We start from the raw sequence: 19,492 nt of genomic DNA, 5'->3' as shown, positions 1-19,492 counted from the left end.
TGCTGGTTGTGTGAATGTTGATATGTTAAAGCTGACAGGAGTTTCGATTTCAAGTTATTACATTTTTCCGCTGAGATATCCTTTTGAGACCAAATCTATGTCTCCTAACTTGAATATAGATGCAGGGCTAGACAGTAGGGAGAAAGTTAAATAAACACACATGTTCGCTGGGTGAACTAGTTGTTAATATGACAAGGATCTAATTATGTATCAATACTAAAAGGGAAAGAACTATACTGTAATCGAAAAACATCTTGAAGGCTTCAAAGGTTGATTCAAATTTGTCACAGTTAATGAAGATGGTGATATCAAGGAAACCTTTTTGTCAGATATTTTGCTGTGCACTTTAGTCAACACAAGTTTGTGTGAAGTATTATATAGATACAACCAGCTAAGTAAGATCAAACACATATTAAGTTTATAACCCATGAAATATGTGTTCTTATATCTATGCACTACTTATCTGCTGTAAATGCAAGAGTGCATCCGTATCATCATCAAATTCTCCATAAAAGTTGATGAACAGTGTATCTATATAATGGTATCTTAATGACTTTCCATTTAAAGCATCTGCATGAATGCACTCTAGTTCCTATCTGAACTTTGATAGACTGCCCAATAAAAAATGTTTTGGCATATGATGAGCACATGAGTACTAGATATGATTCTATATACAAAAATCAAAACTATATACTATAGTTATATATATAATTAGTGATGGAGATTTGGATGATGTGATGACATGTATTTGTTTTAAAAATATTTAGAGTAACATTGGAAGTACCGCAATATATATAGCTTATGAATCCTACATCCCATTTTCTGAGATACATTTCTGTCATATACCTCAGGGCCAGGATAACATGTGATATGAGTGTTCTAGGTGGGACCAGTCTATATTTTACAGTATTGCACAAGCTTCAAAGTTGTATTGCACCAGCTTCCATCAAATGATTAGCCGCAGTCGAAAATTTGAATACCAGATTCGGACATTGGAATTGACATTTTTTGTTCGAGGACACAAGATTTTCTCAACTTCTGGTGCATTTCGCATTGAAATGTGTGGGGTTTTTTTGGGCTGGATATGACATAAATGAAAAATATACATGGTATATTCCGTATCACCCTCAGTTTCGAGCCCTTCCAGGGGTATATCAGGCAATATGGAATATACCGTGTTATATATTCTATATGTATATCACAGAATATGGAGGAAACGACAATTTAAGATTTTTTTTTTAGTGAGGATGGGTCATATGACTCAACACCCTACTCAGTAGGTAGCTGCTAAGTATAATGGCGTCATGACTGAAGCGTTGTGTAAGTGGATTATTAGCTGCTTGACAATCAGATCACATTTCGACCACCCCAGGCGGTTCAACCTTGTGGCCGCCCTTGAATCCGCTCATGAACCAATTGGCAGAAACAAAATAAAGCCTGTCCCCGTGTGAGCAAAACCAGAGGCCCTGAAAATTGATAATTAGCCATAGCTTTATTATAGAAATGGGTTTTTCAAGCAGGCAACATATTCATGCAGGAAGAATTTGCACACAACACAATTTTTAATGAAACCAAAAGTACATGTATATTATAACATCTTTTTACATACATGTAATTACATATCATTCCACCAGGGTACATACATGTATACCATCCTGAAAAGATATATTCAAACAGATCTCCAACCTAACATCCCTCAGTATATTGCACTCATGTATATCAAAACTGTGCATACTTTCTTCAAGACCTAAAGAAAAATAGTGTAACATTACTCATGTCCATTAGCCACAAAATTAAGTTTGTATGATCTAATTAGGTTGAGGTAGGATGAAACAGCATGAGATTTGGACCTCAAAGGATAACTTTGTTAGAGGTGATCCATTGAAAGATTAATCTGAAGGCCTTACAGGATTTCTGGTCCTTATAATCAAGTTTCACCTGTAAGCATAGGTGGGGGAAGTAAGACAATTTGATTACTGGATCCTTAAACTGACTCCTACCTCTCAGAAAAAGCATTCCCTTTCTGAGACGGGCAAAAAATGTAATTTGATCCTCGACAGCTGTCTACGTGCAACTCAGGTGTGTGGCTTTTAAGCGAATTTGTTTGTGTGCGCATGTGTGTGTGTGTGTGTATATGCTGTCTATGCAAAATCTATTCTCATATAATACCACGGTGACCATATTTATAAGAATGGGTATGCTAATTTTGCACACATAACTACTATGGGATTCAACAATTTGTTAAACTTTGTGTCCAGGTACAGCTTCTCCTGTGGCTGCATCTTAACTGAAGACACAGTAAAGATTTCTAGAAAAGCTTGGTACAGTTCCAAGATATTCTATTCCAAAACAAATGCTTCCCTACTTGTGGGAATGTCTGTGGCAAAAAGATCAAGCACTGTATATCCAATAGATTTAGCAGGCGGCAATATTTTTGACACATCTGCGCACATACACTAATAAGTCTAAGGGAAAACTGGCTTGAGGGATTCTGATATATGATATTTCAAATATACTGACCTTTAGTGTACACATATATATTAGGCATTGCCACATCACAACAAGACCGATCTATCAGCAAATGACAACGGAGACAGCTATAGATTTCTAGAAAGATTGGTTTCGCTCCAAGGAATACAGCTACCGACTCTTCCCTTAGTTGTGGGTGATTTTTCTGCTTGAAAGAACATCCGTGTGATTTAGATTCAGCAAGTAGCACTATCCAAATATCCCTGCATGCAATTGGATTATGTCATTATCAATATACCAGAGAGCTAAAGAGCAAACTAGGCTTCCTCTATACTGATGTCTCAAACATATAATTACCTGAACTTAAGACGTTACAATGTCCCAACAACACTAATCTACAGAAAGGGAACGGTTTTCGAGAAAGTCAAGCTTCTGTTTGAATACTATAAGTATACAAAATTAAAGATTTCTTGTCTATGCTGAAGCATAATGTTACCTATAACAAGTAAGTCTGTAAGACATTGCCACCACACCACAAGATCAACTTAAAAAAAATAATCATATTACTAGTATATAAGATATGACTACTGTTTTTTTTTCAAAGCCTGATAGTGATATTGAAACAAATTTGCAAGCCCCGATCTTGAGGGAGATTTTACCTGCCTAAAAGATCAAACCCAGTGTACGTTCATGTGATTGAGATTCAGCAGGCACCACTTTCCTGACACCTTTGTATACACTAGAGAACCAGGCTTATTCCTTAGGTGGAAGAGCAATCCTTCCTCATTCAGTGCTAGTCTGCACTTGGTAAGCATCTTGGTCACCATGGTATAAGATAAAATTTGTATCAAAAGGCAAACTACATTATGTACTCTTTGACAAGAGAGAATAATGATATTACAATATTAACTTATGAAAAGCGGCCTGCGTGCTGATTTGAGCTTATCATGAATAAACAAAACTTAACTTCAAAATGAATAAAACATGGGAAAAGATTGGCCAAAAAATACATCTACTTGGAAATGAATGTACATGTAGGCGCCCAGTTACTGCATATAAACCTGTATATATTGATGTTCTTATTTAAAGTAGTGCTGGTTCATAAAAGAATTGGCAACAAAATTGTATTAGCCTCATAACAGAAGCCTGTCTGGAAGCTGGCATCTTCCTGCGAGAGGAAGCACTGTTTAGGTTTGATAAGCACAAACCACCCCTTCCTAAATCATTTCCTGTCCATCTTCTTAAGGCCAATAGCAAAACCTATCTTTTGGCAATTTCCAATTATAAAAGGCAGCAAATAATATAAAGTGAGGGAAATATTTACTGCTTTTATCTGGAAAATTATATATGATTATCTCTCTTCAGCCTTTTCATAAGTCTGAACTTAGTGTCCTATCATATTAGTGCCATATAAAACTTTTCTCTGCCAGTAGCAATTGCTGACTGCTATTGCCATGGGGAGATCCAGGTTCCCATGGTAACCCCTCCTCAGTTTCTATGGCAACTCCTTCCCATGTTCCCATGGTAACCCTCCCTAGATTCCCATGGTAAACCCTCCCCAAGTTTCCATGGTAACCCCTCCCCAAGTTTCCATGGTAACCCCTCCCCAGATTCCCAATGTTATGCCAAAGGTTTCCATGGTAACCCCTCCGCATATTCTTATGGTAACTCTTCCTCAGGTTCCTGTGGTAAATCCCTTGTCAGAGTCCCATGGTTATGCCAAAGGTTTCAACCCTCCCCAGTTTTCCATGGTTATGCCAAAGGTTTCCATGGTAACCCATTCCCAGGTTTTTATGGTTACCCCCATGTTCCCAATTGGTTTCCATGATTATATCTCCTCAGGTTTCCATGGTATCCCCTGACCTCAAACCATCCTTCAGATGATCAGTCGGAAAAATGGAAAAGTGAGGTCTGCCAAGTCTTAGAAAGCAGGATTTATTTTAAAACATTTTTAAAATGAAGAGCAAGGTGGTCTTGACTTGACTGTTTTAGTTTTACCCAGAATCATGCTGTCAAAATTGTCACTGGCTCCTCACTGGGCTAAATAACTGGTGTAAATTACATGTATGTAACATAAGGTAATTCTTTTCTAGAGTTTGCCAGCCAGAGATCTTTCAGCTAGCTAACTTATAATTAGTAGGTTATTTACCCTATTTGGCCCTAAATTTCCCATTATTCATCCCAACAGTAAATCAAATTTTATAGTTGAGCATGACAGTCAAGCTCACTTAGTACTCAATAAAGTCAAATTCGTTTGTCTTTAATATGTTCAGAAATGATTTTAGTGCATACTTCTCCAAACCGTACCTACGTACCACCTTAAACCTGAAACATCATTCACCCGACTTGAGCCACTCATACAGCCCTGGGAGAATTCTGGCACAGACATATTCATTTCCTGCTTCAACCAAAGTGAAAAGGCCCTGGGGATGCCCCTTCCCTTCATCCACTTTTACTTTCACCTTAACCCCCTTTCTATTATCCAGTAATCAGTCCCCCCTTCCTGTCATTTGTCACCATAGCACATTCATACAGACAGGGTTCCCAAGGTCACCCTAGTAATAGTAGTGTCACAGATTGAAGCAAGGAGGTTAAATACATTTAGTATTACTAGGCCACACCATATTGATTTCTTGGTTAACAGAATTTTTTTTAAATGCTAGATTGGAAAATCAACATGAAAACAGAATCTCAGATCAGAGGAAGGTTTGTACTTTGGTGCACACAATTTCAGGGAGTGAACAGGGTCAGGTGCAAGTTTTCACCCCAGCCTTCTGTTTTCTTTTTTCTTTTTTTTGCTAAAATTTAAAGAAAATCTGTTAACCAAGAAATCAAATTGGTGTGGCCTTAAATAGTATTTGACCTCCTTGATTGAAGTCAGGTCACTTCCCATTTAAAGAGACTGTCTACAAAATTTGAGTTGCATTTTTTTTTCTTAAATCAAATACCTTTTGAGTATCAAAAGAGTCAGTATCAACAATTAAGGATCAAAGATAGTGTATTGTATCAAAAGAAGAGAGTCAACTTTTAAATGACATTTAAGACTGCTAGTGCTGATGTGTTCTGCTTAAAAATAAACAATCCAGATTCCAAATCACTGCACAATTATCTATGAAGAGAAGAACATTTTGACACCTGGGGTGATGAAAATCATCTGCTGAAGGACCACCTGTATTAAAATGTCAACTGGTACATTTTGTATTATTTTGATATTAAAAAAAACACATGAATGAATGAAATCTTAAAGTGTTTCTCTTTTGAACACATGCATTTTATATCATTTGCTTTCTTATTATCATGGGATGCGCAAATGTCACATTCTACATGTATGCAAGCGCTAAATCTTCCTACATGTCCTATTACGAATTCAAAATGATCATTTCCAACATCCTAAGTCCCACGTCGATGGATGCGTGGTTAATTTCTATCTTGCCAACTGGCGCCCAGATAATCTACACAGTGTGAATGTAAATGTAATATCCTTTTGGGATATGAGATCGCGATCTTCCGACATGGGGGAAAAGCGCTTTTTGCCTCTGCGGCGCTGAAAGGCGGGCCCCTAGGTGGTTAACAGAACACGTGAGTGATCGGTGGAACGGGATAGGATATAAATAGCACTGATGGTAACGGGTACGTGTCCAGCATCATCCTCATATATCTGTTTCCCCCTGATCGACCTACCTTTAGATGAGATTCTGTGCGCTTTAACTACGAATTACCATTTTATGATCACGTCAACTGAATTTTTTAAGGTTAAAACTTAAGACATTTTTCGGAAGTGTGACACTGAATCGTTTTTTGTTAAACGTGTGTAGCATCTTCATTCTTACCTTTTTCAGACTGCTCCGCCTCGGTCGAGGCCCCTCCCCCGTAGGACTCCCCGAGCCCGGCGGCGCAAGCTGCGCCCCGCCCTCCCCGGCACTGGCAGCCGCTCCGTTCGGCACATACGGCTCGGGGTCCCCGTCCGCCTTGCCAGCCGCCTCGGTGATCTCGAGCGTCGGAACGGCAGGCCTCGCGGTTGAGTCCGCCATCGCGACAGCTAGCGGTCTAGCTATCCTGGCGAGCGAGGCGCTTCCTAGGCGATCGATGGCATTATGTTCTTGTGTTGATCACTTTCACTTTTCATCAAGGAGCCCAGATGGTTGCGGTCATGACCCGGGTCATGTGAGCAAATACTGCGTATTGATTGGACGATTTAGGTTTATCTTTCTTGGACCTTCCCAATGATAACAACACGGTATTTTCACATTTAGCGATTAAGTGAAATCATAACTATTTTAGTAAGACTAAATTATTATTGATATAAGAATTCTAACTTTTTTTCTGACAGTTATCCTTCTTTATGCTACTCAAATACATTTTGATAATATTTATTTACCCCTATATTAAAGTGATGGAATAGTCCGAACCAGCATGCTTTGGGCGCGTATTTCAAAATGTTAAAGATGGCGGAAAAGTAAGACAAGGACGGCTGTTACCTTTTGTTGCTCTAAAAATATCTCTAGAGAGTCCACACGATGTTCGAGGACAAGGAAAATGTTGTTCCTGTTACGCCTGGAATCTTCAACACACAGGAGACCAAAGTTGAGGTCCCAAAGGCCCCCAGTGTCGACGACTTCGAGATTTTGAAGCCGATTAGTCGCGGCGCGTTTGGAAAAGTCTTCCTGTCCCGAAAAAAGAACAACCAAAAGTTGTATGCCATGAAGGTAGGCAAAATATGAATAACAAGCGTTATGAATCAATGTATGATTGTATATCTTTCGTTTGAAGAAGTCTAGAAATGATTTTTGAAGGTTTAATGTTCTTTTGTGCACAGGCTTGCCCGGACTTGCCTGACCTGTTTGGTCAAAAATATGACCTTTGACATGTGGTTGTGAAAAGGAAATTGTGAACACTTTTGATAAACAGAAGATCCTATCAGACAAGTTGGACGAAGTCAGGGTTCTAGATACTTCTAAAAATCCAGTCATGGTTGCCTACAGGGTAAATAAAACCGGATGTCAGAAAATTGCCCAATAATAAATAAAGTTAGCTGCACAAACCTCTAACATTACATTAACCAGTGGAAGAAAACTATATGCCTCTCAGTGTATACCAGACTAATTTGCCAGGGGAGTTTTGTCACCAGAGGGTAACGTAACATGACCAATTAATGTCCGATTTATTCCAAACGTATTTATCTTAAAACCGCGTGGACAGAGCCAAATTTCAAACCCATGGTCAGAAATATCAGCTCTTCTAATAAGAAAATGCATGGTCTGTAAGATATTCTCCACCTGTTTAACACCGTGCGAGCATGTATTTATACTGAGGTATATGATGAAGAATTGTGCTAGAGTAACCCATTATCGTCCACTTCTGAATCTTTTCCCTTCTAGCGCTATGCTTGAAGAACATAGATCAGAAAAAAATGCACAGTAACTGTCCAAAGTAGTCTGCAGACAAATGATAGTAAAATCACTATGTCTGTCCGGCCACTTGCTTCACACGATGGAAAAAAACAATGTTTATCTGTAAATTTCCCCCACATGCACGGCGCGTGGCGTTCACGTGGTAAACGCATGGCCATTATGTTTTGCTGTGCAAAAATTAAAGAGATGGCTAAGGATCATACTTATGATGTTCTTTATTGCTCATGAGAACGGGCTTTGGCATAATACACCGCGACATGTGGACTTGAGCCAAACCGGACGTAAATAGGTTCTGCACGTAAATAGGTCATGTTACGTTACCCCTCTTTAACCCGTTTTGTTTTTTTAGCATTATTAGCCTTATACATGTAGGAATCAAAATACGTAAGGAAAATTTTGTTGGAGCAAAAATTCCTACACACAAATATTTCAAAAACGCTGTACTAGTACACTTTTTTACATACTTTTTTGAAAAAAAAAAATTTCCATCAGTAGATTTCTGTCCCGGGAGTCCCGGCCGGGCCGGGACAGAGAAAGTTCTGAGTAAGAGTTAGGGTTAGGATATCCGGAGTCTTGGGACTCAACTGATACATACTGAGTTCTGTACTTTGTTTCAAATATTATCGTATTGCTAATGCTTTGTAAAACTAAGAGTCTGTAACCATCCTGTAGGTTGTGCGAAAGGCTGACATGGTGCAGAAGAACATGGTTCATCAGACTATCGCAGAGAGAGATGCCCTGGCTCTGGTCAAAAGTCCTTTCATCGTTCACCTTTACTACTCCCTGCAGTCCAAACAAAACATCTACCTGGTAAGGGTATCTTTATACTTTGGTATATTGTATTATTGTTTGTTTAAGAGTTATTTCTGTGGGTATATGTGCATTGCACAGACTTATAACCTGTATAATGTTCCATATAATTTTACTATAAAATATCGTAAAGTATAAACTTTGTGACCCTACTACAGTCCAAACAAAATATCTGATATGGGGTGTCCTTAACTTTGGAATATTGTACTGAGTATGGATGTTTATGATCTAGTTATCTCTGTGGGTAACTGCTACCGACAATGTTGCCTGAACTAGCTTATGTACATATGTGATGATGCTCACAATGACTGAATAAATAAAGTAAAATGTTTTAAGTCAAGTCGGTACCGGACCTGACTCAGGGGATGGCCACTTTGACAGATAAAATTACTATGAAATTACCTTGGCAGTGCTCTAAAGCCACTCTAAAGCACAGAAAACACATTTGCATGGCTGGAGTCAAATTTTCAACTGTTTTCATAAAAATAGTACCTAGCACAATCAAATATTATGTTTTTACCAGTTCAAACATGCTTTTGTCCTTATTGAAAATCTAGCATTTTCCGATCAAGTAGTTTAGGTAAGGTACCTGTGTACCTGTACCTGTACCTAAAATTTGTTTAGGTACACCACTCTAGTCAGAGCCTTTACTTTCTCCCAATGGGCTCTATGGATTAGCAATTTCCTGGCATGTCAATCAATTTTCATGCTGTCCCAGTGTCTGGTAGGACAAAAAAGCATCAGTGACACTGTAAGTTAGTGTAACACAGTAATATGTGTCTGTAATTACCAGGGAAACAGGGGGTCCTCAGTGCGGCCAGCTGAAAAGAGGGCGTCCAATTTCCTTGTTATTTTAGTATCATGCGTCCAATTGACGCATGAACGCATGCCTAGCTAGAAGCCTAGGAGTCATGGATAAAGAATACAAAAGAAGAGTGAGATGACATAAACCATGTGACACCTGCTAACCCCCACCCCAGGTGATGGAATACCTGATTGGAGGGGATGTGAAGTCCCTGTTACACATCTACGGGTACTTTGATGAGGACATGGCCATCATGTACACAGCAGAAGTCATCCTGGCACTGAAGTATCTACACAGTCATGGTATCATTCACAGGTCAGGATGGACAGAAAGTCACTACTGACATAACTCCTTGATAAGGTTTAACTAGCTGCTGCAGCACCTGTGAAGCTGGTGTGTTACGCTGAAAGGCGGTTATACCGGCTATATAGTCTAGTATTATAGATCGATACATCTATATCTATACGGTTAGACTGTTACAGGTCGCTCAGTGAGTGTAATGTATAGATACGGAAGGGTTGTGTCTGATATTCACTCAGAGTCAGACGCATGTCAGACAATACTAGCCTGATTTCAATCAAGCCTCCTGTAACCGCTCGCTGCCTGTAACCGCTCGCCGCCGCGGGGAGGGGACAGAAACCCCAAGACAGTTGGAGTTTGCATTGTATACGTACAAACTAAGACAATACAACTTGCATGACTTTCCCTGGCATCTTGAACCTTACAAAATATTAGTGTGTAGATTCTATCAAGCTTATGACAAGAATTGGAATTATGCTTTAAATCTATGGGGAGGAGGTGCTCTCTGCATGCTGTGTAAAAAGTCTTGTAGTCCATAATTATTTTGCATTCTCTGATACAGAAAGGTTGTAGTGGATGGGATGTAGATATAATAATAGTACATGAACTAGCATTTTGTCTCTTTGTAATTTCACATTGAAGTCATGACGTTTTCTTCTCCTGTAGGGACATCAAACCTGACAACATGCTCATCACCAACAATGGCCACATAAAGCTGACAGACTTTGGGCTCTCCAAATCCAATCTGAATAGAGGTACATTTACAGTCATTGTGGTGACAGGTCTTAGAATACTTCCAATACTAAAATACTTCAATGAAATGTAATGCTCTTTTTTATATATACATGTGGCTGATACTACATTATGTATAATGTGTGGGCATTATGGTCTTAGTCATTTGAGTACATTGTAATCCCCTTATAGGACCATAGAACTGTAAGTATAAATCCTAAGCTAGCATTTTGCCTTGTTACTAGTAAATTAGATTTTCACTATACAGATAAGATTTGTAGCCTTGCAGATGAAAACTTGACTGTCCTTAGCTTGAGAAGGACCACACCTTGAGCATGTTCAATATTATCCACCACACTTACTGTGAGCTGCCAATGAAAGCAGAGACCTACACAGGCACAGTGTGTGATGTCTTTAGCCAGCCACTTCCTCCCATGCATAGAAAATGTTTTATGTGCGACATTTTGAATATTATTTTCAGATAGATGTTTTCTTTATTTTTTAACAGAAATCAACATGGCCGATGTGATAGGCACTCCGTCACAGGCGAAGACATCGAGTAACGACTACAACCGCACGCCAGGGCAACTGTTGTCACTCACAATGGCCTTGTCGTTTGTAAGTCTTTATGTTACATATATAGCTTTTATCTCTGCTAACTCTGCTATGTAATTGTTATTTCTGGCTTTTCCTTCATAGTATATTCACAAGTTTGTAATATATGCTACTCCAATGAAATGTTGAAAACAACCTAACTGTTTAGCCCAAAGTATCTTCTTAATGTTACAATAATAACCAGGTGGTTAGTCTGTTCAATGCACTTACACTGTCATGCAATAATGGACTTTTTTTTTTTTGTAGAGTGCACAGAAATCAGGAACTCCTGTAGCGAAACACAAGCAGTTACGTCACTGTATGATGAACAGCCCCATGAGTTCTGTTAACTCAAGCCCATTCAGTCTCAACCAATCAGCAAGCTCCAGGTATTCCAACCAATCGGCTAGTGGCTCTTCCTTTTATGGAAGTGTCTGTAGTGTGCTGAAGAGTCTTGTGACCAGTGGCCCTCCTCTGAGGCCAAGGCTGCTAGATTCTAGTTTCGTAGAGCCCTCGCCTGTGAAGTGCCTCACCCCAACTCTCCGAGAAGCAAGTAGTTGTCCTGATTCTTCGACAAGTGAAATAAATTTCTTCGGAAAAGGCCCTCCATCCAAGAACTCAGTCTCCTCCATGTTTTTTGGCAAAGACGGAAGTCAGTCCTCTGCCGGTAGTGGTGCAAAGCTTTCTGGGAGATCCATCCCATGGTGCAATTCAGACCGAGGTGACTTCGCTAAACGAGAATCCACGTCTGGGCTGGAGCAGAATTTTCTGGCAGTGAAATCGAAGACAACAGCTAATTCATCGAAAAAAGTTGGGGAAAGGATTGGCTCCACTGGTTCTGACAACGTTTTTACGACTTCAGACGTGAACATGGCCAAACTGAGGACCCCCAGCCCAGCAGTGCATCCTAATAAAGACATCATGCATCTGGAAACCCCCAGGAGAGACACGCCAGCAAAGAACATCTCCCCGAAGGCCATTCTGAACCTGACCTCCCTGACCAGCTCCTGGCCCAACTGTTGCAGTCCGCAGTGGGAAGAGAGTTTCATGAATCATGCTGCTAGCGCTAACAACACAAAACCAGACATCTGCTCTGCTTCCCTTCCAGATAGTGGCTGTGTTGTCGACACGGACGAAGAGGTCCTCTCTCCTGAAAAAGAGTCGGCGGCACCATTTCAGAACTGTGCAGGTCAAAATGATGAAAGAAAGGAAACCTGTGAAGTGAATACAAGAGGGTCTCACCCTGATGTCAGAGGTCAGAAGTCAAAGGTGGTAGGTCACGACAGAGTTACTGACATGGAGATTGCCTCTCCAGAAAAAGGGTCAGGGGCACTAGTACATGGCAGTGATAGAAGAAAAGAAGCATTTACACAGATTAATAGACATTCCTACCCAGATGTCAAAGGTGAGGGGTCAAAGGTGATAGGCCATGACCCCAGTGCAAGGTGTATGGGGGACACAGTCGGGTCAGGTGGGGTGAAGAGGGCTTTCGAGATGGTCGAAGTGAGCCCAGAGTCAGAAAACAGTGAGCAGAAGACAGATAAACTATGCAAAACTCAGGACACGTTCCCCCTGCGGTCCACCGGCTTGACTCTTGCCTTAGACAGGATCTCTGTGCAGTCTATGCTTGACTCAGCTGCAAACCAGGATGAGAAGAGAGGCAACTGCAGAAAAGGCCAGGATGTGCAAGAAAAGTCCAAATCAGAAACAAATTCACAAAATGCATCTGTGACAGAGTGCTATGCTAGTAGAAATCAAGTCAAAGAGAAAAATGCACCATTTGAAAGCACAGAAAAGCTGGCGAATGGACCAACTGGGAATGAGGAAGAGATGGACCAATTCCTGTTGCTAAGCAACCCTCCAAGTCCAATCGACCTGCACCCACCAGCATTCCCATTAGAACAGCCCCTAGATGCTCCGGCTGAGAACGTTACATCTCCTTCAAAGTCTGCTGACACAAGCTTAGAACACGACATGAGTCTGTTAAGTGTCGAGGATGACGACTCAAGGCCAGGTTCGCGAAACATGAACTATTCTATCGAAAGTCTTGACCACACGAAGGAAGACTCGCGACCAAGCTCACGAAGCTTGAACCATTCTGCCGACAACTTAGACGTCATCTGGGAAGACTGTTCAGAAGTTCCTGTTGCGTCAAATCCACCGCCTCGCCGCCAAAGTACAGGAATGATCAAAGAGACGCCAAAGCGAGAGGTCATGTTCCGAGACTCTTGTGAGATCTACGCACGAAGCGAGCACAGTAACTACTCGTCTGAAGCAGAGTCGTCTGTGTGTAGTATGGAGGGACGTGCAGACCGTATGGGAACATCCACCTCCCCCTTTGGGACCCCAATGAACAGAGGACAAAAGGAATCAAAGGGAACACCTCAGGTATGTTTGCTTATCTTCAAGAAACGCTTTGTATTCATGTACATGTAGGTGCAGTTGAGCAAATTCTACTGGTCAATGATTTACTCAACAATTTTGGTGGTGTTATTATTGAAATACTTATTTTCCGTCACAATGATACATTTTTTTACGCTTTGACACTGTAGAACATGGGTTGGATACAGAAAACCCCCCACCAGACCCCTGCAAGAACCCCCTTCAGGACCCCCAAGAGCGTGAGGAGGGGCCCTGTCCCCCAGGATGAGGATGGGAGAGTCCTGGGCACTCCAGACTACCTGGCTCCTGAGCTGCTGCTGGGGAAGAAACATGGTAGGATTAAGTGTCTGTAATAGCTCTCTAACAACTGGGGCGTCGTGTACGTGGCGCAATGGATAGAACATCCGACTCTCAAACAAGGGGAGCCAAGTTCGAACCCAGGCTGCCCCCAGGCATGTCTGGACATGCGCCCCGACATTGTGCCCTTGGGAAAGGCAATTAACCCGACTTTCCTCACTTAACTCAGGTGTAAATGAGTACCTAGCTTCAGTTAGGGACGTCCCTTGGATAGGACGTTAAATGGACGTCCCGTGTTTGGGGAGAGCCACACCCCGCGCACGTTAAATAAACCACCACACCTTTCAAAAAAGAGTAGGGGCATGCCCCGGTGTGCGATGGTCCAAACCTAATACAGTCTGGTCTGGGATGACATCTTGAAAATGTGATAGTCACCTGTTATGTCAATCCTTCCACATTTGTGGTTAATCTAGATAAATAAATAACATACTCTCCAAACAGATCTATCAGTGGCTATGAAGACTGTTTCCAACTGGCAAAGGGAGTTTTCATTGCCGCCTTTCTTCAAACCGGCTGGAGGCAGATCTTGTTGGCGATGAAAACTCCCTTTGCCAGTTGGATGCGGTCTCTATAGCCACTGATAGATCTGCTTGGAGATTACTCTAACAGCAGGCCCTTATCCTTTACCCTTGAAATTACATTTCTTTTAAAAGGTCCTTGAGATTGAATGTCCATTAGTTTTTTCGTCTTGAACCAAGAGAGTGTTTGATATCAGATGAGACTCAGACTGTGCATGCTCTAATAAAAAACTATGACTTCAAAGTCATGGTAGGATTAAGTAGCTCTTATACACTATTACTTCATTAGTACTTGTGTGCACTTTACACATCATTTTCTGAGTGCAACAAGTCAGGCACACTGTTAGTGTTACATCATCAGTTGTGTAGATATAAGCCTCTAAACCTGACTTTCATTTCAGGAGCTGGGGTCGACTGGTGGTCGCTGGGAGTGTGTCTGTTCGAGTTCCTAACTGGAATTCCTCCCTTTAATGACCAGACACCAGACCTGGTGTTCCAGAATATCCTCCATAGGGGTGAGTAGAGCCTTGCGGTATAAGTCTGCCGCAACGGTAATGCGATTCTTTCGCCTGATGACCCAAATAGCAGCGTTTTTAGTGCACACTCACTGGGTTTGCGTCATTGGAGATAGTAGAAAAGTTATCACACAACTTTTTAATTTTTTTATAATTATTCAGAGACAGGAAGTATTACGCTTTTTCAGCATATACATGTATGCCGTTATGTCAAGCAGCTTCGATAAAAAAAAGTGTAAAAAGATCATAATTTTCGAGTCCAATATTTACATTTTACTATGGTTTCCGACCAAAATAAAGGGACAACAGACGATACCAAAAATTACATTGGAAAGTACAAACAAATGATCGCTTTTCGCCGAAATCATTAGATTTTCCGTCCTACTTTTCTTGGCGGGATTGTAGCCCATTGGCCTGTGGGTGTCGGCCTATATGCTAGATAGTATTTAAATCATACTAAAGGCAGCGTAAACTAGAAAGGCAACATTTGCGAGCAAATACAGCATGTTTAGCCATCCTCCTCGCCATGCAAAAAATGGACTGTCCCAAAATAACAATGGACCATTCTAAAATATTTCTACCAAAGAATGGATCACCCCAGTCCAAAAGTGAGTTTAAAAACAATTTGTCTCTCCATACAGGAATGGAGTCTTCCAGTAAAGACTCCAAAAGAGTGAACAAAGCCATGTAATCACATGTCCTGGGCAGTCACATACCACATTTGGTATAAACACTAGGGCAGCTGACCCAGAAATGCAAGATAACTTAATTAACTCAATTGGCCAATCAGGTGGTAGCAGTTTTGAATGCAGTGGCTGTCACTTCCAACACTGTATATAGTATTGAAAGTGACAGAAGTGGCAAATATTGTCAAAAAAGCCCAAAATAAATCATTTTGAAGAGATGTATGCCAAAAATGGGAATGTAGTCCTTTAAATATTTGTTCAAGGCTCACCTACAGCGAATTTCAGGACAGTCAGTTGAAATACCAGGGCGCAGGAGGCCAAGAAATGCTAAAAATAGCCTTAAAACCTCAATAAAATCACTTTCAAGGTCAATATGAAAAAGATGCGCAGGGGTATTTGCCCACACTATCTTTGTACCAAATAATGACAGAGATGAATCGATTTGAAGATTTGACAGGAGGAGAAGAAACCTGAGTAAAAACAATATGTTGAGCCCTACTAGGTATGGCTAAACATAATTATTATTCTAGTGTATAAGCATGGTTGAATGGTAAAACAAATGGTTTTGATCTTCTTAGCCACTTCCTTTGGAACTGTAGTTCCTCAGTATGGGCAAAGTAGTGGGCAACCTCAAGCCAATCTTTATACTGTAGTTCTCAGTATGATTACCTTTGGGAAGAGGGCGTTTTGTAGTCACTTGATGTTCGTGACGGTGGGTTCTGTCCACACTTCAATAATTGGCATTTGAATTCTAAGCACAGTGGGTCACTAACAGGAAATTAGGTGACAGTTGGCAGAAAGATGTCAGAAACGTTGCAGGAGTTAGCTTGATTTTTTTTTCCCCACCGTGGTAGGAAGTACCGTTGGCCAGGATGTTTTATGAATACCAGTGTAATGAAGACAGCTTGTTTTTGTTGTTGTTTGCAATTTTGGGATGCCCATAGGATGTCATTCATGTAATTAAATCAATACAACCTTATACAGGGCACAATACAATATTGCCCAACATGCAGTATTGCTGGTACTGTGACCCACACTTTGCAGAACATATTCTATACAACTCTTGTTACAACATGCAATTAAACAGATTCAATCTAAAACACTAAAGTAATTATTACCTAACTTTAACAATAGTAGTTCCTTTGGAACTGTAGTTTTCGTTATAATTTTTGTTGTTGTTTGCAGACATCCCCTGGCCTGAAGGTGAGGAGGCTCTATCAGACCAGGCGAGAGATGCCATCGAGTCTCTCCTGTCTATGGAGGACTACAACAGGCCGGGACCAAGTGGTAAAGAACAGTCATACCTGTCTGATTTCTGTGTGAGAAGGGAATGGGAGGGAGGGAGTTAGGGAGGGAGCGAGCGAGCGAGGGAGGGAATGGGAGCGAGGAAATGGGAGCGAGAGGGAGGGAGCAAGAGAGGGAGGGAGCAAGAGAGGGATGAAAGGATGGAAAGGAGGGAGGGATGAAAGGATGTAAGGAAGAGTAGAGAGGAGGAAGGGAGGGATGGAAGAGAGGAGGGAAGGAAGAGAAGAGGGAGGGATGTAAGGAAGGAAAATAGTAGGGAAGGAAGGAAAGGAAGAGAGAAGTGAGGAAGACAAGGAAGAGGGTGAATGGGTTGAGTATCAGTGTCTCATCAAGTGAATGTGAGTAAGATAGGTAACCATAATATTGAGTGAGAGGATAGCAAGGTCTTTATTCACAACAGGGATCTATATACAATCAACAGCCAACATTTTGGTGTCTGGGCTGACTGGTACTACTCCACACTGCAGCTAGGTGTTGCTTCTAACAATGCGGTCCCAAATGTAAAATATATTCATTGTGTCATATACTAGTATGCTGTCCAAATATTAAGTGAGAGAGAGTAAGTGAATATATGCTTTTAGTCATTTGTTACAGAGCCCAAAAATTTCCTGTCCATTGGAAATTCAAAGTGATGATTTTATGTAAATTTCTTTCTTCCAGAGTTGCGATGTCACCCATTGTTTAAAGGGATAGACTGGGCAAACCTCCATGACAGGCCGGCCCCGTTTGTACCTTGTCCTGACAACGACACCGACACGTCATACTTCGAGGCACGCAACAACGCACAGCACTTACAAATGTCTGACATTGACCTTTGATCTCTAAGACTCCTCTCATAGGGCCTTTGGATAGGTACAGCGCTAGAGAAAAGTTACTGACCAATTAGACATGAAAGATCAACGCTCTCTTGTTTGTTAAGTATTTGCCATTAACATGCAAAGCTGCTAACCAATCAAAAATTGATTACACTGATTTAGCCTTCCTCATTGGTTTGGAGTTGGCCAATCACATACACTGTTGAAGTTTGAAAGGGGTGACTATAATCTAGGGAAATGATTGGTGATAACTATTGTCTTGAATTAGGTTCTAAAGAGTAGTGTGCCTGCAGAAAATATATATAAAATGGCTATAATGCCCGAATTAGGAAATTACCATGAAATTTTACTTTTATTGAAATCTGATACATGTACTGTTTATGTATGAAATTCGAAAAAAAAGGAGTCATGATATCGTGTATATTGGAGAGAACAGTGTTGTTTATGTACGTATTTGTTGGGAAACCGCATGCCTTGAAATAACAAACTGCTGCTGTGTTTATATTGTTTGCATGTACTGTAAGGTGAAAAGGAGACACCTAGTGATACCTATTGGTATTGCACTATACGTTGACACCATTTCACGGAATTCAATGAGACTTCTACAATCATGTAAAATGTACTTCCAAAGTTTATGGTGGGAAATATGCAAGAATTCAAATTGTTGCAAATACTGACTAAATTAGACTAACTACATGTGCGCAATAGACTGATTTTCTTCATGTATTGGTGAATAAAGTTGTGATAAAAATGATGGTAATTCCAGCTATTTATTTTTTCAACTGTCAAATGGGTATGCTCCAATAGACGCACACAGTTCCGAGATACAACTAAATCATGCATATGAGGAAATTTGATCCACGACTCAGTTTTTTGCTAGTTACCATCGCCAGGGAGGTTATGTATTCGGTGCCGTTTGTGGGTGGGTGGTTGTTTTTGTTTGTGCATGGACAGCATAACTCCAGAAGTTGTGGATGGATCTGTGATATAATATGGGACATCGGGAGAAAAGGGATCTGTGATATAACATCGGGAGAAAGGGGAACAACTTCGACCATGGACTTATCAGCTTTCTATGGTACTGCAGCAGAGACGAATGTTGATAGATAAAAGATATACAAGACCTTATTTCCATTATTGATGAAAAACTATTATTATTCCATAATGGTAAATGACGGCAATTCCTCCTCAACGGGTCTCCAGACAATGATTCCACCTTAAACAAAAGGCTTTCAGACTCCTTCCACACTTACATCATCTCAACGAACCGATTCTAGGTACAGTTAGTCCGTGGACAAAATTGAAATCGTTCTTAACTAAATTAGACAACTCCAAGTATTTCGGATCATCTATTTTTTCTATGTACTCTGTTGACACTTCCACCCGTTCCTCCTAGCTTGTGTTGGCTAAACATGTCCTAGTGTTGTGAGACAGTCCTGAAACATCTTACACCTATATCCTGAACTCCGACCTCCGAACAAATTTACGTACAAATCCTTTTCATTCAATTATCAATAGTCTGTATTTAAGTATTTTAAGGACATTTAATGATGTGTAACTGAGTTGTATGACTAATTTTAATGTTAAGTTAATCTGTATTATAACTTAGTTAAGTGCAATTTTTTATTTATATATTTGTGTTTTGTCCCTGTAAATGTTGGCTCTCGAAATCAGCCATGCTGCCTGAGAGACCGTGTAGTGTCTTGTTACACTTCCAATAAATAAATAAATTCCATACGGCATTTTGAAGTTATGTGAATGTGAACATCGTTGAATATGAATTATGCTAATGA

At 40.5% G+C, this 19,492-nt stretch overlaps 2 protein-coding genes across 2 annotated transcripts in view; one reads left to right on the top strand and one right to left on the bottom strand.

Moving 5' to 3' along the window:
- The window catches only part of LOC136446082 (inactive phospholipase C-like protein 1), a 56,516-nt gene extending 49,909 nt beyond the window's left edge, over positions 1 to 6,607 (bottom strand). Inside the window, exon 1 of the mRNA XM_066444358.1 lies at positions 6,300 to 6,607. Coding sequence (XP_066300455.1) covers positions 6,300 to 6,500 — 201 coding nt within the window. The 5' untranslated portion in view covers positions 6,501 to 6,607. The remainder of the gene's footprint in view (positions 1 to 6,299) is intronic.
- Positions 6,608 to 6,901: 294 nt separating this feature from the next.
- Positions 6,902 to 18,453, top strand: LOC136445921 (serine/threonine-protein kinase greatwall-like). Its single transcript, XM_066444155.1, has 10 exons — positions 6,902 to 7,175; positions 8,553 to 8,690; positions 9,671 to 9,810; positions 10,462 to 10,550; positions 11,036 to 11,145; positions 11,389 to 13,509; positions 13,674 to 13,836; positions 14,780 to 14,893; positions 16,765 to 16,866; positions 17,545 to 18,453. Exons 1-10 carry the CDS (start codon positions 6,987 to 6,989, stop codon positions 17,700 to 17,702), a joined length of 3,324 nt encoding a protein of 1,107 aa, XP_066300252.1. The 5' UTR covers positions 6,902 to 6,986; the 3' UTR covers positions 17,703 to 18,453.
- Positions 18,454 to 19,492: the final 1,039 nt, after the last annotated feature.

This window comes from Branchiostoma lanceolatum, chromosome 12, assembly GCF_035083965.1.
Source record: "Branchiostoma lanceolatum isolate klBraLanc5 chromosome 12, klBraLanc5.hap2, whole genome shotgun sequence".
Classification (NCBI taxonomy): domain Eukaryota; kingdom Metazoa; phylum Chordata; class Leptocardii; order Amphioxiformes; family Branchiostomatidae; genus Branchiostoma; species Branchiostoma lanceolatum.
Note: the sequence above shows the minus strand (reverse complement) of the source record. Positions and strands in the feature narration are given on the sequence as shown.